The sequence below is a fragment of the Eumetopias jubatus genome, unplaced genomic scaffold, assembly GCF_037043125.1.
Source record: "Eumetopias jubatus isolate StellerSeaLion01/CBP00866 unplaced genomic scaffold, mEumJub1_p1.0 scaffold_3, whole genome shotgun sequence".
Classification (NCBI taxonomy): domain Eukaryota; kingdom Metazoa; phylum Chordata; class Mammalia; order Carnivora; family Otariidae; genus Eumetopias; species Eumetopias jubatus.
The window spans coordinates 30,659,767-30,681,350 of record NW_028274809.1 but is presented as its reverse complement, the minus strand read 5'-3'; the positions used below and the strand labels follow the sequence as shown (position 1 = coordinate 30,681,350).

General features: G+C 48.8%; 1 protein-coding gene and 1 pseudogene across 4 annotated transcripts in view; both read left to right on the top strand.

Annotated features, from left to right (window-relative positions):
- NRP2 (neuropilin 2) overlaps positions 1-21,584 on the top strand; it is a 111,938-nt gene that overhangs the window by 37,977 nt on the left and 52,377 nt on the right. For all 4 annotated transcript variants that reach the window (XM_028112125.2, XM_028112126.2, XM_028112129.2 and 1 more), the window contains exons 4-9: positions 2,023-2,253; positions 3,680-3,835; positions 5,504-5,673; positions 7,526-7,681; positions 19,916-20,060; positions 21,075-21,424. In XM_028112125.2, the coding sequence (XP_027967926.1) occupies positions 2,023-2,253; positions 3,680-3,835; positions 5,504-5,673; positions 7,526-7,681; positions 19,916-20,060; positions 21,075-21,424 (1,208 nt within the window). The remainder of the gene's footprint in view (positions 1-2,022; positions 2,254-3,679; positions 3,836-5,503; positions 5,674-7,525; positions 7,682-19,915; positions 20,061-21,074; positions 21,425-21,584) is intronic.
- On the top strand, positions 9,158-9,236 carry LOC114216032 (U4 spliceosomal RNA; annotated as a pseudogene).

The following is a 21,584-nucleotide window of genomic DNA, read 5'->3' as shown; positions in this document are numbered from 1 at the left end:
TGGATGGGAGGACCCAAAGAAAGATTCCACCAAAAATTCCCCACTCCCGGGGGGGAGGGGGATTCCCCTGGCCTTGAAAGGGAATGACAAGAGAGCAAACCCGAGGAGGGAATGTCAGGATGCCTTTTCTAGCTCTGAAAGCAAGTCGTGGAGAGAAAGTTAATTTCCTCTGGCTAAGTGACCCACACGGAGGAGGCTGCACAATGGCAATACACACTAACCTTTTCAAGATTCCTCTCAGCCCCGCAAAGACCTGCCAGCTGGCTTGGCTTTGCCCAACCGCCTCATCCCGGCCCGTTGAGGAGGCCCTCCAGAGTGTGGGGTTGGACAGTCAACAAAGCTGGGGGCTCAGTGGTAAACAAACTGGGGAAAGGCCGTCCCTGCTCAGCCCTCTGGACCTGGCTGCCCACGGGGCCGCCCTGCCCCTGACAGAGTGCAGAGCCTCCAAGATACAGATGCGGTGCTTAGGGAGCATTTTAGAATCCTGAAAAGGTTAGTTCTCGCCCCAGCTGTCGCGTGTCCCCACCCTGCCAGGGCAGAGCGCTGGTTGCTGGTGGGAAGGGCAGAGGGGACGGATGGGTAGGTAGGGATGTTGGAATTTCCCGTCTGATGCTAAAGGACAGTCCCCCCTTGTCCCACATATTTGCATGGCACCTTTTCTAAGTCAGACCCGTGCACTTCCCAGAGAGCCATCATCAATAAAGAGGCCCGTGGAGGGGCCTGCTCCAGGAGCCGCCGATGAAGACATCGCTGCGGGCAAAGATCAGTGTATTGACATCACACAGTTATATTTCAGCGGGATTCCCAGAGGACATTTCCTGCCAGTAAACACCTGGTTTATCGAGTATTTCTGTATTTTTTCTTCATGCTAAAAGTGCCTATTACCCTCCTCATAAATCCTGCTACCTTTTTTTAATTTTAAAATCAGAACGTAGTGAAATCAGTTGTGGTTGTCCGGCCTTCACATCCACGGCATTGACCGGTATCACCTCTGGCCCGGGGCTGCTCCGTGGGCCCGTGGCCCGGGCTGCAGTGTCCCAGGACCGGCCTGAGGCCCGCCCTGCGTGGAAACCCATGAGGGCCCTTTTAATGTGACTCCACCTAGAGGCATTCGAAGATCTGGTGGCTATAATCCTCTTAGAGCTCCCAGTGCCGGCCAAGCCCGCACAGGGATGCGAATCTGTGCCGCATTTAATAAGAATGCCTCCCCGAGCCCCAAGAAAGCAGCCACAAGAGCTTCGGAGAGAAACAAGGCCATCCCCACCACAAAGGGACCAGAAGCCTTCCAAATGTCAATACACTGCCGCATTTTTCCAAACTTGCTGCTGGAGCGGCCTTTAACATCCCCAACGCCCTGCTGTGATCCACCAGCTACAAAAGTCGATTGTTAATTGTCTGGCCACTACAGAGCAGCTCGTTTTAATATAGTCATGACATGAATGAGACCCAAGCTCCCCTTTGCCCCTCCCCTGAGGCACCTTGGATCTTGGAGGGAGAAGGGGGCACTTAGTTGGCTCTGGTACAATAGGGGCTAGTGTTGAGGTCAGCAATAAATAAGGGGTAACATTGTTTTCCCTGCTGGCAATCAGCAAGCCTTCCTTAAGGATTGAAATAACTTACATTTCTGGAGCAAGCAGCTGAGTAATTGAGAAAGAAGACTCTGTTCCTCTTTTCAAGAGAATCTCTCTCTTTCTCTCTTTCTCTCTCTCTCTCTCTGAATCTCACACACACACTTCTTTCTGACCCCCCTCTACTCCCCAACTCCTCAATTGCTGTTCATCCTCTATTATGTAGAGCACGCCATCTCTCCCCCCCTAATTTCTCTCCTGAAGGGAGTCTGGCTTAAAGGCTTGAGACGTGGATGTGAAGAGTATGTTGCTTCAAGGGCCACTCCAGTGGAAACAAAAACCTTATGAGGAGGGGGATTGGGGCTCAAACATTTAACTAACCCATGTGACAGAAGCAGCAAAGAAAGGCATCTTCTTCTCTTTCCGTAATGCTACCGTTCTCTTTTACATACAGGCTCCGAAGATTGTTCCAAAAACTTCACAAGCCCCAACGGGACCATTGAATCCCCTGGATTTCCTGAGAAGTACCCACACAACTTGGACTGCACATTTACCATCCTGGCCAAACCCAAGATGGAGATCATCCTGCAGTTCCTGACCTTTGACCTAGAGCACGACCCTTTGCAGGTGGGAGAAGGAGACTGCAAGTACGATTGGCTGGACGTCTGGGATGGCATTCCACATGGTGAGCGACGTTGCCGTCACGAGGCCCTTCTCAGTAGCTTCGTCTCTGCCTATGAGTTCCTTTGGTAACAATAAAAAGAGAGAACAAAGACTTCAAAGCTCCTTAGGGTTTGTGTATGACCCATGATGACTCTCTTTCTTATTCTTCACCAAGGATGATTTCAGAGAAATTGCAGAAAGGCAGTTTCCTTTCTTGGAAATATTTCTTTGGAGAAGGATGGGAGGAGACTGAGCAGATGCTTGGGTGAAGATGAGAAAGCCTATGGGTAATGTTCTTTTCTGCCCCAGGTTGTCAGGATTTCCCTACAAAGTGACTCTGTGACCACCTTCTCTGCCCAAATAGGATGCTAGAGCCAGAATAACTGAGTCTGGATCCTGGCTCTGCTATAAGGCAGCTCTGCAACCCTGGGCAGCTCACTTAAACCCTGTGTCCTAAACGTATAAATACGCTGCTTTCATCATCGTTATTATGACTATGACTTTACTAGTATTAGAACAGTCATAGACGTCAGAAAGGCCCAGTGGAACTGGTACTTCTCAGGTGGAGACCAACGTAGGTCTTTATAGTCAGTATTGGTGAGAAAACCAATCGTTCACTCTCGTAGTCAGCCTCAGCGTTTTGCCCTGTGGGGGAGGCTTGATGACTAAGCAGTTTCATTTCCTGAGAAGAGCATAAGACTAAGTCAGAAAACTTGGGTGTGAGTCTCAGCTCTGTTATTTCCTAGCCGTGTGAACATGGAGCAGTCATGTGACCTTCCCGCACCTCAGTTCATTCTTCTGTAAAACGGGCATTATCATGATAGCTTTCCCGCCCGTCCCCAGAACAGAGTGAGAGAAGAAAATGAGGCCAGGTCAGGGAAAATACAGTTGTCCCTTGAACAGGGAAAAAAGTACAGTCGCCCCTTGAACAACGCGGGGATTAAGAGGGTCAGTCGCCCATGTAGTCGAAAATCCACACATGACTTCTGACTCCCCAAAACTTAACCACTAATAGCCTACTGTTGACCAGAAGCCTGACCAATAGTATAAATAGTCCACGAACACATATTCCGTATGTTATAAGTATTATATACTGTATTCTTACAATAAAATAACCTCGAGAATAGAAAATGGTATTAAGAAAATCATAAGGAAGAGAAAATACATTTACAGTACTGTATTTGTAAAAAAAAAAAAAAAAAAATCCATGTGTAAGTAGGTCCATGCACTTCAAACCTGTGTTGTTCAAGGGTCAACTGTACTTTTTAATGTACAGGAAAAATGTTAGACATTGCTCTTAAAACCTATCTTTGGTCGTTCTTTTATGCCAAGGCATAACCGAAGGGTGCTCTGTGGAGTGACTTGGTGATTGTGGCAAGGGTGAATGTATTGAAAATGGTGTTTGACATTTCCATTTCTACTGACCTGTCTTTGTCCTGCCTGTCCAGTTGGCCCTCTGATTGGCAAGTACTGTGGGACCAAAACACCCTCCGAACTCCGCTCGTCAACAGGGATACTCTCCCTGACCTTTCACACAGACATGGCGGTGGCCAAGGATGGCTTCTCTGCACGCTACTACCTGGTTCACCAAGAGCCACCAGAGAGTGAGTTGGCGAGTTGGGAACCTCTGTCCTGTCCTTCCATCAGGGCTGTGAGATGTACGGTGGAAAGAGGCTGGCCTTTGGGAGAAGAGAGGGAAATTCTCCAGAATTTGTAGTAACCTCTGAATTCCGGGAATGGGGGCTATATCCTCTTGCTAGGCAGAGATTAATAAGAGTCGAACCCATGTCGGCCAAGTACTCATTTCTCTAGAAAGTAAGTATGTGCACCAAGAATTAGTGATTCCCAGTGTAAGTCACAGGACCATCTCCCACTTCAGTTTTCTCATCTGTGAATGAAAGGGAGGTGAGTTAGGATATCTACATAGAGTCCTCACCCTGGGCTAACATTTTTTAAGTCTTCTCTCCCTCTCTAAGCCTCAGTGGCCATTGTCAGAAAACTGAGCAATTTGTAAACCTCCTTCATATATGTATTTTACATTAAACATCTCTGGCCCTGGATAGAGTTTCTCTCACTAGACTGGTATATGCTTGGACTTCCACATCATGCTTGAGTATACACAGTTTCCAAGCTTCTACCGTGTACCAGGTACTGTGCAAAGCCTAGCTCCGACCCCAGCTGTCCTGGAAATGCCCTTCTAGACCTTGAGTCTCCTGCCTCCATCCACATCTACTCTGAACTACATCTTCAGATCAGCTTCTCTAGGACACGTGCTTCAGATGTGCTGCCATTTATACTTAGAGACCCTAGTGATAACTTTAAGTCCCAAAGAAATACTTTAGGGAGGACTGGAGCTGGGGAAATCTTGCCATGGTTATAGACAGCTTACCATGTGCATACCCATAGACATGGCAGCCTGGCCTACTGGAAAGGCGATGGGTTTTGCTCTGGGTTTTGCTTTTGTTCTTCTTCAAAGAGCTCATGAAGTTTGGGTGACAGGAAAACAGTATTGCACATTTGCACCAAGTGCTGCAAATGGCCAGTGCAGTCACGGAGCTCAAGGATGGGTTTGATACCTGAAAAAATTGCTGGTCTTTGTCAGACACCTGCACACGCAGATACTGACCAGTGTGTCTACAGTATCCATGGGAAGGACAGCAATTGACCTAATGGTGCGTAGCCAGAGTCAGTGACTTCCAGGTCCATTTGCCGAGGCAGGTGGCATAGGGGAAGAGAGTGATGTGCCCATGCTCAGGGAGAGATGTCCCAAAGACGGGTATTCACTGCTCTGTAACGTTGGTCTTCTGTGCCAGAACTCGACACAATTGAGTGAAAGAGAGAAGCAGAAGTGCCTCCTGGGTGTTTATGAAGAAAGCAGGCTTCCCACGATGTATCAAGCCCACCCAGATTGCCACGAGTCCATCACACATTTACCTGTATTTCAGTAACGGTGCATCTGGCGTCTGTGAGCATCCGTAGCCTGCAGCACCAACAGTTCTTATGCTTTAGATTGTATTTTTAATTTGTATGATGATTCTTATTTACCCACAGTCTGACTTCTTTTAGGTCCAATTTAGTTTCTTTCAAACCCAGAGGGGTTGTCAAGCTCTATGACTTGGCAGAGTTGTTTTCAAAATGTGAGTGTATAATTAGGTCTTTAAGATGAGGGAGTTCTGCAAGGACTTGTCCCTAGAAGGCAGCAACATTTTGGGGATCCCAGGAGTTTGAGGTTGAGAGACAGAACTCTGCCCTTGACCCTCTCCCTTTCCCAGACTTCCAGTGCAATGTGCCTCTGGGAATGGAGTCTGGCCGGATTGCTAATGAACAGATTAGTGCCTCATCTACCTACTCTGACGAAAGGTGGACACCTCAACAAAGCCGGCTCCATGGTGATGACAATGGCTGGACCCCCAACTTGGATTCCAGCAAGGAGTACCTCCAGGTACTTACTCCGATACCAGAGGGTGTGCCAAGTGTGAGTGTACCGGTGGGCGAGGGAGGTGGCTCGGCTGGAGTGGACAGAGGACACAAAGAAAATAAACACAGCATACTCGAGAGCTCCATTCATTCATCCATCCGAACACCCACATGTACCAGGCACAAATAGACGCAGCCAGGCGCTGTGCTAACTGCTGGGATAAAATGATGATAAGACAGATACTGCCACCCCTTGTGAAGATTACCAGGCCTTGGAGAAGTTGTTTGGCCTGGATGCTATTTGCCTCTTAGTATAGATATCCAAGGAACATTCTATAAACAGTTCCAGATCTTCCTCATTCTTGGCACAGGGAGGCATCAGAGACTTGGTCGGGGGAGGGCTTTTTCCTGAGGGCAGACTTGTTGAGTTGCTAGCTGAGCATGGCAGCTTCTCATGATCTTTGCTGTTTGGAGGGAGCCCTGCCAGGAAGGTTTTTCACATAGCTATCAGAAGAACACATGGGAAAATGTCACTACCGGGAATGAAGCTCTAGTTGCCCAGATGCTCTGCAGTGTCTTTTCAGACTATTGTTTGCTTTCCTTCTGAATAAGACTTGCAGTGTATGTTGAATAATCCCCCCTAAAACTATAGACTGGTCCGGTTCTCCTCCCCCAGGAAGAGCGAGCTACTAGGTCCACGCTAGAGCAATGACTGCTTTTATGACACACACCGGACAGCCTTGTGACCCATTGACAAGCCGGGCCTAGTTCTGACGTGACGCGATGACCTCTGCTCTGAGAAGGACATGGCAAAGCAAACAACAGGACAGGGAGAAGTACACTTAGAAACTTCCAGGGAGTCCACACGGGTCCTAACAGCACAACCCTAAGGCCATTTGTCACTATCTCTTCTCTGCTGCTCCAAAAACCCTTCTCATCCTTCCTGCAAAGCTTCCAGAACATTCTCTTTTATAATCAATGTTCCATAGATTCTACTTCTTATTTTTGGTCCTCAACCGTAAACTTTCGTATTGCCCTCCAGCTGTTTATCGTGCACATATACAGCACTGCATACTTCTTTTGAATTGTGTAATATGCCGAGCACATATTAAGTACCAATAAATGCTTCCTGAAACAAATTTTGCCAGTGAGTGCTGGCTAAATTTTGATCACACGGAGGTTGCCATTAAGAAACACTGCGGCCAGCAAAAGAATGACATCCAGCAATTTCCAAATGGGTTTGGTGTTATGGGAAGAGAGGTGCCTTAAAATGTGGGTCATCTTCCTCATCAAGCCAAAGGTCAGGACTTGGTGCATAAGCCTAATTGCTTGGGCAGACTCTGGATGCCCTTTGACCCTTTAGTGACCCGAGGGACTAAATACACAATGGAGTGAGGGACCAAGGGGAGGGGAGGCGAGGCAGCCCTGAGCTGAGACGTTGCAACTAGGGCATCATAAGTGAATTGGCTTGGACTGGACTGGAGTAGGGTGGAGTGGATTTAGCCATTGTTTCTTTAAACAGCATCTGCTTTTACTATGCAGGGCAGGCTGTAGTTCAATAAGAAGAGGTCACAGTTCTAGATGTTTGAGGATCCCTTTAAGATAAACTGAATACTGTCCGTTCACATTTGCAAAAAAAGAGAAAAAAAGAACAATCATCAGGTACAATTTCAAAGGTGTCCAATTTAGGGCCAGATAAGTTGAGTTTGACCATCCAGTCTGGAATTGCAGACTGATACTGATCGCTCTGATTCTGGTGGATCACAGGTATGAGTCGAAAGCAAGTGCGACAGTTCTGTCCTTGGGAGGAAAGCAAGAGGTTGCTGCCCTCCTGTCAGGAGCCGTGGGTCCCTTATTCCTCCTCCCCTCTTCCTCAGGTGGACCTGCGCTTTCTAACCATGCTCACGGCCATTGCAACGCAGGGAGCGATTTCCAGGGAAACGCAGAATGGCTACTATGTCAAATCCTACAAGCTGGAGGTCAGCACTAATGGGGAAGACTGGATGGTCTACCGGCATGGCAAAAACCACAAGGTAAATCCATTTCCCTCCCCGCCTCACAGGCACGTTGGGGCATTGGGGTGTGCGGGAGCCTGGGGCAAGAGGAGCTGCCAGGCGACCCCACAGAGGGGACGAGGCCTTGTTCGGTGAGGCTCAAATAATTGACGGAGGCATGGGAGGCGGTGGCCCTGAAAATCTTCTTTCTTATGCTAAAGCGATTGGAAAACACCGTTTCTCCAACAGCCTGGCTTCTGTGGCATGTGGCACTGCACAGAGAGCGAGCGAGCAAGCGAGCACGAGCTTGCGGAGTGCTCTCTGACTGCAAATGAAGGAGAAAATGTGTCCCCCGTCCACGCCTCCCCATACAGGATTCATTGAGCATTTATGGCCTGAGTCCCTTCCACATGCTGGGTTAACAATCACAAAACCACATGAAACTGTGGTTCAGGAGTTACCAAGGTCTAGAAATGAAAGGGCACAAATCCTGGGAGGAATTCACAATGTCCTGAAGAAGAAAGAAGACAATAAATAATGAGGAGAAATTCAATTTGTCGGGGATGGGATCTGAACCGGCAATCATGCTTGGCAGCAAGGCATTGAACTCTCCCGGCTGGTGCCCTCAGTGTCTGTGGTTCCCGGAGGTGTGTCCATGTGGGTGATGCGGGGTTTTTGTTGTCCACACGGATGAATGTAGGGCGCTCGGCTTTCATAGGACACACGGCATCCTGGCGGTGAGAAGGCCTGCGGCCGGCACCGCCAATCCTGGTTATGGGGTGCACTCGGCACATGGGGGACTCATTGGGAACGCCTGGTGCTCTTGCCCGGGCAGGGGGCGATCTCTGTCACGCACTGGCTTTCCGCTCTGGGAGGACAGTGCCCATCCTTCCCTGAATGGAAGTGGGAACAGGCAAAGGGACTCTCCTCTTCCGTGCTCCCTTTCTGCCAGGGCCCCTGGCCTGTCGAGCTGGGAATTATCAAAACAGGATGCATGTGACCAACCCAAGAGAGGCCAGAGATCTTTTCCAAACATGGCCTCCTCAACTCCTGCCACTGCCCTGAGGTTGCTTGCCCTCGCTGCTGAGGCTGGAAATGTTGGACATGCAGAGAAGATGCGGCACTGATTCACTCAGGAAGTATGAGTTTTTAAAGCAGTGGATTTTTTTTTTATTATTATTACTAAAATCGCCATAGTAACGTGGCACCATTTATCTGCAAATCACAGCTTCTGGATATTACCAGGTATCTCTCTCTCTCTCTCTCTCATACATACACATACACACACACACACACACACACACACACACACACACACACACAGTTTCTTCATTTCACAGACAAAGAAAGGTGAGGTATTTAGCAGGCAAAAGACCTCCCCACCTTGACATGGTCAACCAGGTCCGGCTTCTCCTTGACTTCTTTTGTTTCAGTTGCAAATATCACTTGGAAAGGGCGAGGCTTAGTTGGCCCTGGATGCTGGGGGCGAGGGATTGAACCCTCATCCCCCTGACGAGCTTGGTGCAGTGGCAGTATCATAGCCGATGCGGTTTATCCGAGGCGCGATTATTGCTAATTGAAAACTCATCCCCCCGACGCTTTCCCATGCCTTCTCTCCTCACCCACCCTTTTCAGTACGAAACTGGTAGAAACAACTGACAGCTCAGCCAGGCAGGCGAGGGCCAGTGCTGAGTAGGAGTGGGTCCTGGGGGAGAAGGAGAAGGTTCACCTGACTGCCTCCCTGTGCAGGTTCAATGACTAAGCAGCACTGGCCAGAGGGATCCTGTAGCATAAGCTGATTTTAAAAGCACGCAGATGGACTGGGATGCTATTTAAAACACTATTTGTAGGAAATCTGCTTTTGGAAATACCTTAGCACTGCACATTTTGACAGAATGCTGTCCTCCCTGGCTTTATCCCTGGTATTCGTTCTGCAGGGAAGATATTCCTGGGAACTGAATTTAGCTTGCTGGGCTCCTTTGGAATCATTCTCAACTTTTTCATATTGGATATATCATTCTCTCTCTCCCTCTCTCTCTCTCTCTCTCTCTCTTCCACCTCCCCTTCTCACCCTTGGCTAGATTTCTTTCCGCAGGAGCCAAAGGGTAATTTCATTTTTGTTTTATTGTTGTTTGGCTTTTTAGTGAATCAGTCCTGCCCACATAAAAAGCACTGGGCAGAGGAAAAAACCCTTTCTCTCCCCATTAGATATTCATTCTCTGACTACCTAGAAGGAGGCAGGAAAACGGAAGGCCTGCCAATTAGGCGTTGCCCCCTCCCCTCGCTGCCCTGCCCCACTGCGGGCGCGGTGGGCAACGAGGGAGACCTGCCCGTCCGCCCCTCTGGGGGTGATCTCCGCTCGGGTGGAAATAGTTGAGTGAACCGTGCCAAATAGATTTGTCAGGTCTGCTGCAGTTTGATTTGCTGCCACGAAAGGGAGGTGGCTGAGGAGGGGAGTTGGGGGCAGGGGAGGGGAGGGGAGAGGCTTCGTCTGTGCCACGTCTATGCCGGCCGCTACCACTGAGCTTCTCTCTGTAGCCACTGGCTGGTGGGCTCCGTGCTAAGCTAACTGGGGCTAGGTGGTGGGCTTGCAAGCACAATTCAGACAGCAGGACCTGTGAGCAAAGCAGAGCGGAGGTAGAGGCGGCCGCGTGCTCCACTCTGCGGTGCAGGGGGAGGGTTTGCAGACACAAATCCGTGCACAGGGTGTGAAGAGGGGATGGTGATGTTTGGGGCAGAAATGGGGGAACTTGATTTCAATTCCCTGGTCACTGTCAACACCAGTGCTATGTACCAAAGACCAGGGAATTGGGAAAATCGGAGAAAAACAAGATTAATGAGTGCTGAAAGTGGTGGGGGGTGGCTATGCAATTTCCTTGCAATACAGGATTTATGCTGTGGACCCAGGCTGGGCTGAGGCAAAGCCTGGGCCTACAGGGGAATGACTTCTTACGGCCAGAAAGTGAGGAAGACTAAGGAGCCCTTTTCCAGCTTCCCCCAGCCTGTGAGCAGCCTCTTCTTCGTCTCTTTCTACCTAAAAGGTCACGATGAGGTTGCCTCTGACGGAGGCATTTGGCTATCGTGGGGGGTATTGCAAGCATCCTCCTGGCAAAACACGGCCCATTTACACAGGCCACATGTACAGCACATCCCCAAACCCTTATCCAGTTACACATGCCATAAATATGGAACCTATGATTTTCCTATAGGGTGGGCCCTCCTTATGCATATTTATGGTGTAACCACAAGGCAGAGCGCTTGTCCGCCTGATGGAGCCCATATCCAGCCCATGTGCTCCCTTAGATTATACAAATTGCTTCACATACATTTCTTCAGAAACCACGAGCAGAAAACTACTGCTTTTGGTTTCACCAGCCATATTAATAACACCCCTAACATAGACATCGTGTTGTAAATACAGTATTAGAAGCTTCACATATGTGTCTATAATTATGGGCACAGTTATGTACACACAAGCCACAGGAAGGGCAGGGAGAAAAATGGGAGTAGCTGGAGGCTCGAGGCCTTGGCCGGGACCCTGCTCACCTCTGAATGGCTAGTTCTGTGGGTGTACACTGGATGGAACATGGCCAAGACTAGTGTCAGGATGGGGGACAGAGGCCGTTGCCCTTATATGTCTAGGCAAAAGGCCTTGTCTTCATTTCTCCCTTATTTGGTAAACGTGGGCATCTCCTTGTTGACATAGCCCTGGTTACCTTGCTGTTAGTCACAGTGCTGTTGGCTGTTCTGATGTATTTGGAAGAAATTTGGGCTCAAAGAGAGAGTCTGTGGAGGTGCTAAATATATCTTGATGGCCAGATTGCGGATGGAAGGATGGCAACAGGGATGAGGTCCAAGAGTTTTCAGAATTACCCTGTAATGAGTGGCAGAAATGTGCTAAATAAGCTCATCCCATTAAGGCAGTGATGGCCTCCAAGGGGATCGGGGAACCTCCAGGTACCACCTCATTGGCTGCAGAATGGAACACAGTTTCAAAGACTGGAATTGAAGCTCTTAGAGACAGAGTCATTTGTTCCGGGAACATGGGGAACTGTGGAGTCCCCTCGAAAGGCACCTGGTCACAGGGCTTTGATCTCCAGGAAGATGTTCCCCGAAATCTGATCCAGGCCTTGCTGTCATCTCACATCCAGAGGGAAGCCAGCTTCCTAGATCTTCAGTGTAGGGGTCTAGAGGTGTGCATTTTCCTGGAGAGCCTCCATCATTGTGGAGATCCAAGGGCAAAGCTGTGCTCGTACAGCATGGCTTAGCATGCCCAGCTCATCAGTTTGGAGTTCGGGCTACGTCCTAGAATCCCGAGGATGTAGAGCTGAGAAAAGTTGCTTCACGTTTGATTTGGCCATGTCCCTTCAAAACACATACACACCCCACTTCAAAACATTCTCTGTCCTCTATTTATTTTCTAAATTAAAACAAATCACTTTAAAAGCCATTGGAGAATTTAGAACCCTCCTCGAAATTATCAGAGACTTAGGAGGAGAGAGAGCAGTGTCAGAAAACCAAACCCCCCAAGTCAGTCAGCTAACAGAACCATGTGGCGTCTATTTTCAGATCTTCTTAGAGGATGCATCGTGTGACCCTGGAAATTTCTCTTAATAGCTCCTTGCCTCAGTGTTTCCGCCTCTGCCCAAACGGAATGGTGCTGTAGCTTGTGTTGGCAGGGCACCTTGGGATCTGTAGATGGAAGGCTCTCTGCAGATATAATTAATGTATTAGACCCACAAAGCTCTTCTTGAGCAGAAGCAAGTTATCAATTTAAAAAGTAACAAGGCCCCATGGGATATTTATCTGCCTCTTTTAAAATCATAGGTCTGGAAGGGACCTGATAAGTCATCCAGACCTCTCTCTGCATCTGATGGGTCCTGCACTCAAGTTGCCTCAGATAAACATTACCCTTCTCAGTTTCATTCTTCTGTTAGGGATGCAATTATTCCTCCGATTAATAACTTAGAGTTTCCAAAAAGTACTGTGTGTTTTGTTTTGTTTTGTTTTGTTTTATTTTACCTCCTGGTGGATGACTGGTTTCCCCCTATCCTTTTCATTGCAGTTTTGTTGACTATATATAAGATTACAGCAGTGACTCAAGCTGTCAGCTGGGAATGGGCATCAGACTTCAGAAGTCATGCATCTGATTGTATCATCGAACCAGGGTTCTATATATTCCAAAGAGGGCCAATGCCCTTTTGAAATTCATATCCCCCAGTTTTTCTGCCCCCCTCAGTTATAACTGAGAAGAATCCAGGGCCCTAGGTAATTAAGTTTGTCCCTTATCCATTTGCCATGGGATGAGCTCAGACCTTTAGCCTCTCCACTTAGGAAGCCCAAGGGGAAATGTCATTATACATAAGCTTGGAACCTTTTCTCTCTCAGGTTCCCATGGCTGGCTTCACCCAACTCCCATGGGTGTCAAATCGTCCCTGGGAGCTAAGGCTAGCCTCCCTGGCGCTTACGGCCTCGATGCCAAATTCCCAGTGCTTTCCATCTCACGGCTGTGCACTGAGGCCCGTAGGACAGGGCAAGTGAGCAGGGGATGTCCAAGGACACAGTGATCTTGCTTGGGCTGGAAACACTCTCTTTGCCCTCACTCCAGTGTTCCTAGATGAGCCCTGGGGTGAACACGTCACCATTTCCCTGCTCTGTGATTGGCTGAGGTTGCACCAAAGAGGAGTGCAGATGGCAGATAGGCTCAGGAACCTTACTCGCTGTACCCTTTTGCTCCCCCTTCTGCCCACCTGCAAGTTAGAGGTGCCTTCTCAAAAGATGTGACGATGTCACAAGAGGTTTTCAGTATGGAGACCCCTGCTGACCCGGTGAGAACATCTGTGTTTCTCCCCCCACCTTTACAGGAGGACATTGGCCATTCCCTTCCAGTGCTCTGATGCCCCATCTCTCCTCCAGCCCTGAATCCCTGAGCTTCCCTCCCCTCCTCTGCTCTCCTCCCTGGTGCTTTCCCGTCTCCAGTCCCGAAACCCTAATCCTGTTAGTATGCTATGTTCCAGGGCTCTACGTCTCAATGGGGGTAACATAATCCCGCAGTAAATCTAACGGGTCCCACAAGGCACACACAGATGGGATGTGCACATCCCACCCACCTCCACCGGCCTCCCCCGCCCTACACCCCATGACATGTTCCTGCTCCTGTCTCCTCCGCATCAGCAGAACTGCCTGATGACAAAAACAGCCCTCAGTAAAGGGGCAGGAGACAGGAGGGCATCATGGTCAGAAATGAGCATTTGGTGGTTGGGGAACTTTCTCTGCCCTACCCCCATCCTCACCCTCCCTTAAGTTCTCCCCTACTCCTCTCTCTCATATATGTATATGTATATGTATATGTATATGTATACACATATATATGAGACACATCCCTTCTGACTCTGTGTCTGGCTAAGTTCCCACATCCACTAGAATGAAAGCAGCTTTAAAAAAATTTTTTTATAGTCTTTAAGGAGGAGTTTTAAGAGAGAAATGTCGGGGCCATGATTTACAAAAAAGAAAAAAAAATGTCCATTACCTTAACATCATTTTCCCCACGTGCAACGCACCCCTACCCTGCCCCCCACCCCTTGCCTGTTTGGTGCAACAAATTAATTAAACAGGATGGCGCCCATTGATTAACAATTTAGTTTTATGTATGGACCCAACAGCTGGTTTTAGAGAAAATGCTGGGGAAGGGGGTGAGCGAGAGAGGACAGGCATTTGGTTCTGCAGTAAGGATGAGTCAGTTCAATTGTTTCTGAGAGAAATTTTTAAAATGTGCTATTGGTTTCCCCAGTTTCTGCCCTCTGTTCTGCTACCTCTCTTTTCTACCTGCTTTGTTCTCCTCCTCCTTGAGTGTCTGTGCCAAGTAGATCGAAAAGGAGAACTTTGGATGCAATGAAACATTTATTAGTAGAGAGAAATATTTATTTAAAAAAAAAAAAGGAAGAAGACCATCTCCTGCACAATTTCTACCTCAGGGCTCCAGCACTATATTGTCTTTGAAAAATTTCCTGCTTTCTTTGCAGTCCCTGGAGCTGGCCACGTTCAGATATTTACAGCAAAATAGGAATAAACCGTAGGTCACACCATAGGTAATGAAGAGACAGGCGTGTGCAGACTGCATACCGAAGCCCTACTCAAATGGGAGGCGGTGCACATAATGAGAGCCTGCATCTGTCGGGTGAAGGGCCCGCCTGGTGGAGGAAGGTTACGTACAGCCAGCTCCCACCACGAGCCCGCACCGCAGCTCTGTGCCGAGGAGCTCAAAGACTGTGATGGACATGGAGCGTCCACGCCATCCCGGGCACCTAGACGCTGATGGCAGAGATTACTGGTGTACAGGAGAGGAACTTGGGCTTGGCAGCAAACCCCCCCTGCCCAGAGGCCTCCGAGGTAGGCAGGCCAACACTCAGTGCTAGAGTCACTGCATATTCTTCCAAGAAGACTTAAGGACAGGGCGGCAGGGACGGGTGGCTGTGACAAGAAATGGGGTGGAAAAAGAGAGAAAAGATGACCTCAAAGCCATCAGGGCTGCTTTCGGCCTAGACGTTTCCTATTAGATGACATGTATTATCTTCTTTTATTTTACATAGTATTAGAGCCCATGCCTGAGGAGCTCATAGGCACGGTCCAAAACATGTTGATTTTTTTTTCTTTTCCTGGGTGGGGTATATAGTCACCACACTGGGATGTTGGATAGCAGCCAAGTTAATTGGCAGATGTCCCCTCCCCGCCAGAGGTGCAAATCAGAAAATCTTTGAAGTGCTGCCGGTTTCAGATTCTGTCTTTCTGAAAATATACCAAAGGTCTCAAGAATCAATTGGAAAGTGTTGGATTATGTTCAGAATTCAGCAAGGCACCAAATGGATTATCCAAACCACTTTGTGCCCTGAACTGCTTTTTAAACTTGGTTTGCATTTGAAGAAATCTGTGTTCAACATACACACACACACACATTTAATTTAATAATTACATCAATCAACACCATCCTTACTTCCTAAGAAAGCTATAGACACCTTGAACACACTTCTGGTTTTCTTTTGGGTGATAAAGCAACCATATTAGCATTTTGCTTTTAAAAATTAACAAAAATGCATACCATCTGTGACATCCAGCTTTTAAAGCAGATGTTATAATGTGAATCATCACATTTGGTATATGCTTATTGGGGTGTACCATATGCTGACGACCCACTGAGTTTTCTTAGCATCATGGACACCTCACTGTCAAGTTATGGCCTGAAAATTTGGGCCTTGGGAGTCAATGTCTTTCACAGCTTGAAGCCTCCCCCATTGAACAGAGACCCATGTGTTACTGGCTTCCACTCTAACATCGGTCCTGGGTGCTCTGCAGGCATTGGAGCCAACAGGGAGGGCTGGTAGACCTTAGTGTCTATCTGCAAGCCTGCTATCAACTTCATTTTCCTGAAGGAGAAATCAAGGTATCTAAGGATTATTGATTTGCCTATAGTGATTCAGTGAGTCGGCAGGGAATAGGGAATAAAACCAATTTCCTGGCATCATTTTCCATGCACACAACCCCTTACGTTGCAATGCCTAGACTAGAAGCCAAGAATCCATCTCCGAGAATTTGATCAGAAAACATATGAAGGGTGATTCTGAAACCACAGAAGCATTGAGAAAGTCATAAAGATGTATAATATATGATAGCATTTCCCAGCTATAAATAGGAAGATGCAGGGAGAAAAATAGAGACCTTGTAAATCCATTGGGTCAGGAGAAATAGAAACTGCTTAATATTTCATTAAAAATGGATTTTCATAAATTGCACTTTGATATCTTTGGGTGAAAGACAGTATGTAAGGACTAGGGTGTTGTTATTCATCACTTTTCATTATTAATAATTGGGACTGTTACTGAGCGAAAACATCAACAAGGTATACTCTCCCTCTGAGTGGGGCACTCACCGTGTGTCCCGGGCACTCTTTGAAGTGTATTAAAACCCACAGCCCTCGTCCACCAAAGCACTTAGTCTTTAAGGGACCCTGGACAACTAAAATGCCCTTGACAAAATGGGCACTGCTGGGGCAGTTCTAGTTGGAAACTCTTATGCGGAAAGCCTTAGAATCTGGGGGCCAGAAAGGACCTGACAAATCAACTCATTTAATAGAGGGAGAAATTGGGGCCTGGGGGAGGTGGACATTTGCCCACACTGATGAGCTCAGCAGCCTGTCTCCCCAGGTGCCTGGTTCAGTGGTGTTTGGGGTTTATTCCCCCACTCTGGTGAGAAGTGTATAAAGAGTTTAATAAAATAAGCTGGTACTCCTTCAGCAAAGGGTCCAGAGAGCAGGGGCAGATATGAGTGCAAAGTCAAGAGCACACAAGAAACCAAGAAGGAAGCAGACTCAGAAACCCAAAGGACAATTCGAGGCCATGTTAAACGAGCATTCATTTGGTTCAGGGCCAGGGTAGGAGCGGAGTGAGCAAAACAGGAAGGCAGAATGAAGCTTTGTGGGGGGGGGGGGGGGTCAGCCAGGTAAGTGGTCTAAGCAGAGAGACCGTGTCCTCACCTCCCTTTCTGACAGGTGTCACTGTACACAGAGATCCAGGGGGCTCACCCAAAGCCTGTGACCGCGTGCCTCTGTGGGAAGACCAGCCCCCTCACCGGCCAGGTACACACGCATGTGTGTGCACACGCCCCTGCCCACGTGCAGCCACACTCACGCCCGTGCCAGCCTCCCAAAGGCAGTCCAAAGATAGTCATTTCCTCACTGGGGCGGCAGGGAGAGGGGGAGGAAAGGTTTCTTAGTGTTGTCTGCCAAGGCTGAGAAATGAAGGGGTCAGATAAGATAAAATTGGATATTAAAAACACATAAGACGTGCTGTGTTTCTAAACGGTACCAGCGTGGTGTATATGCTGTGGATTAGCAGCTGTGTTAAAGTTCAAATCCACTCAACGCTCCAATTATGTATTCATATGACAAATCCAGCTCCCCTCCCCAGATGAACCCCTTCACATCTCCTGATGGCGGCCACACACAGTCACCCTCACCATCCTCAGGGCGCGGGCCAGTGGCGGCCCCTCATGGCTCACAGCACCTCCCCAAATAAGCAAAGTGCTGCATTTGCTTCTTCCTTGCCAAAACAAAACAAAAAACAAACAAAAGCCTCTGCCTCATGCTGAATTCTAAGAGAATTGATTAATCTCTTTCCCTTGGATTCAGTGCCTTCATTCCTTGCCTCAGAGCTGTGGAGCTCTTTATAAGCTCCCAAGAAGCCATGGAATGGGCATGGCCAGGCTGGGGCCTTCCTGGGCCCTGTCCCCTCCCTCGGTCGTCCTTCTCAAAGAGTAAGATCACAGAGGCTTGGGCCCCTCTCCCCCCCCCCTCCATCAGCCTTCCCCCAGGTGTCTGACTCTAACCCTCCTTCCTCTTGTTTGCCTGGTCTTTCTTCCCTTGTTCTGTCTTCTAGCCCCTTTTTGTCCCCAGTCACTAGAAAGGAAGGAGCCAAATCAGACATGGGAGTGATGGGTGGTCAAGCAGTTCTGCCCCTTGTCCCCTGCAGTTAGCAAGTCAGCAAAGGAAGGAACTTGGCCTTAGGATGGGCAGGAGGCTCCCTAGTGAGGACAGGGAGCAGCAAGTGGGGCAGGCTGGGTGGGAGCTCCCCTGGCTTCGGTGGGCTTAGCACCAGGAATAAGGGGTTTAAACTGAGTATGGTGGGCCAGTGAAAACCTGTTTCCTCCTCTCCTTTGCTCCGTCTTAAGCAAGCCACTTCCCCTGATCTGGTTGCAAAGGTATAATGTCTCTTACCCTTCACCCCCACCATCAGCGGTGTGCTATTTAAGGGCTCTAACTTTTGACCTCAGCAAGTGGGAAATATGGAGGGTTCAAGGTTGCCAAATGGCAGAGTTCCTAGTTACAGTTCATGGGAAAGAAAGGACCACGTTGTTAATTAGCTCTAAGTGGCTTGCAGCTCATTGCTGTTATCCAGAGCTTTCAAGTCAGGATTATAAACACACATCCCTGAAGAGTAACCCCACCTCCATTCGGCCCAGGCTCAGAGACCTTCAGGACTCCAGGACTCCTCACCACCAATACAAACACTGTGAATTTGTTAAAAGAGATGAGAGCCAATGTAGGAAACCATAAGCCTACGATCCATCTCCACAGGGGCTTTGGATCCAGACAGACATCCCTGAACCTCCGTTTTCTCATCAAAAAAGCAGAAATAATACTTACTTGCCAGGGCGTTATAGATGTAATTGTGTTTACATGGTGTCTGTCTCAGGGGTATTGGAACAGAGCAGTTTCCCCAACCCTCTGGTCACGGCCCTGTCAGTGTCCACACACCTGGCCTGTTCTAGGTATCAGGAGCTCAAGTGTCTAGTCCCTCGAGTCGATTTGCAGAGTCTCCTGGTTGTTATAGCTGTGACAGCTATGATTTAGAAGTGATGCTTGGTTAGTGGGTCTGTCTCCCCACCCTTAGCAGGGAAACCAAGAGAAACTCACATATACTTGCACCAGCTACTATTTTTTTTTTTTTTTTTTAATGGAGAGCACAGAAAAGCATAAGGTCCATATGGCAGTTATTGATTTGGGCCATCTGGTAAACTAGGACTCGCTCCTACCATGTTGGCTTAGAAGCTCCTCCGAAAAGCCTTTCCTCCCGTAAGAGATGCACTGGTCAGATGGGGACAGGGATGGATTTCATTACGGGGTGGGACCACAGGGAGAGGAAACCAGGGCAGGACTCTGAGAGACTATCTGCAACCCTGAACGTCCAACAAAGACCAGAGGGAACCAAGAAAGTGTTGATTGACACAGGGCCCTGAGGAGTAGATGCCCCCCCCCATCATGCTCTCACCTGTTCACGGAGCAGGGAGGCCTCTAAGTAACTAACAAAACAACTGTGAAGCACTTTATAAAAATACCTTGTAAATATTCCTATTATGCCTGCACCGTGAGGGAGGGGGAAAATCAAGTTCAAGCTAATGAGGTCTACTAGCCCTAAAAGATGACCCTTCTGCTCCAGATTTAAGGCGCTTTCTTCTGCTTGCTCTCAGCCCAGAGGCAAGATTTTTCTTTCCTCTAAAAGTTTTTGTGAAGACCAGTTATTGTTTTCAAGTTAGAGCAGTGTGAGAAATTTAATTTTTTTTTCATGGTGCTTCTAAAAAAGCCCCAAACAACAAACACACTGATTATTACAAGCTTGAGGGGAAATAAGGTTCAATAGAACTTTTGCACCCCCTTCAAAGGCTGGGTGAGTGGCCACACTACAAGCAGGGATTTTGACAGTGGTTTCTCATCTAACCGTACAGGTATTCCAAGCCAACAACGACGCAACAGAGGTGGTTCTCAACAAGCTGCACACGCCCCTGCTGACTAGGTTCGTCAGGATCCGGCCCCAGACCTGGCACTCGGGCATTGCCCTGCGGCTGGAGCTCTTCGGCTGCCGGGTCACAGGTGAGGGGGTGGGTGTGTGACCTTTCCAGAAGGCTCATTTTCACCTGGAGCTCTGTTTAGCAGTATCTAATGCACCCTGACTGCAGACCCTGTCTTGCCGGATACCATTTATCTGTGCATCTGCTCATTGGCTGCACAAGTATTCTTGGAGGCCTGCTGTGCAACAGTCCCCACACTGGGAATGGAAGTGGACAGGGGAAGTGACAAGCAGATGGGGTCTCTAACCACATGAAACTTTCAGGCTGGTGGGCAGCATAGATCATAACCAGATCAAGTACTGGATAGTTTAAACTAAGATGCGTGTATGAAGGAAAAGGACAGAGTGCTCGGAGAGAGTGGGGGACCTAACTGACTGTTGTTTGGAAGTTTGGGGATGGCCTTTCTGAGGATGCGATACTTAAGTAAAGGTTAGTCTGATGATGATAGAGGGGAACAGCATTTGGAGCAGCAGGAACAGCATGTGCAAAGGGCACAAGGTTGTACAAAGCTATGATAACACATGTGGAAGCAAAGACCCCAGGAAAGTTTCCATGCTTGGGAAAACAATCATCCAGGAAACAACTCAGGGCTCAGCTGAGCTTCACTGCGCTCACGGCCCTGGGAGGCTCTGGGGGCCCCGGTGTCACCGACAGGGATTTGAGAGTCCTTGGCTAACAGTGTGGGATGCTCAGATGTGCCAGGCCCTGTGCTATGACCGTTTATGTAGTAACCGATGGAGTCCTTGCAATAACCCCTAAGAGGTAAGTTCTGCCGCTAGCCCTCTTTCAGACCTGGAGACAACAGCAGTTGAATCATTTGCCTAAGGTCAGACAGCTAGTAAAGGACAAAGCAGACATGGACCCAGGCAGTCTGGCTCCCAGTCTGGCTCTTAACCATGGTGCTTGAAATGCTAAGAAACCAGTGCTGACTTCCAGTGTGTGGTAGTTGGGTTCTTTGACAGCTCACCATAATGGGAGGTGCTGTCCGGTAAGCAGGGTGTGGCCACGAGCTCTTGCGTCTCCCTCCCCTCCACAGATGCCCCCTGCTCCAACATGCTGGGGATGCTCTCGGGCCTCATCCCTGATTCTCAGATCTCGGCCTCCTCCACCCGGGAGTACCTGTGGAGCCCCAGCGCCGCCCGCCTGGTCAGCAGCCGCTCGGGTTGGTTTCCCCGGATCCCTCAGGCCCAGCCGGGCGAGGAGTGGCTTCAGGTGGACCTGGGAGTGCCCAAGACGGTGAAGGGCATCATCATCCAGGGGGCCCGCGGGGGAGATAGCATCACTGCCGTGGAAGCCAGGGCATTTGTGCGCAAGTTCAAAGTCTCCTATAGCCTAAATGGCAGAGACTGGGAACACATCCAGGACCCCAGGACCCAGCAGCCAAAGGTAGGCCATTCCTGGAAGACCCGTAAACCCAGCCGCAAACAGGGACATTTAGTTTGGGGGTGCTCACTTCCTAACTAGACATCACCACAACCCCTGGGTTCTAATAAGCAAACATTAGCTGGGAGATTACTTTGTGCCAGACACCCTGCTAAATGCCATA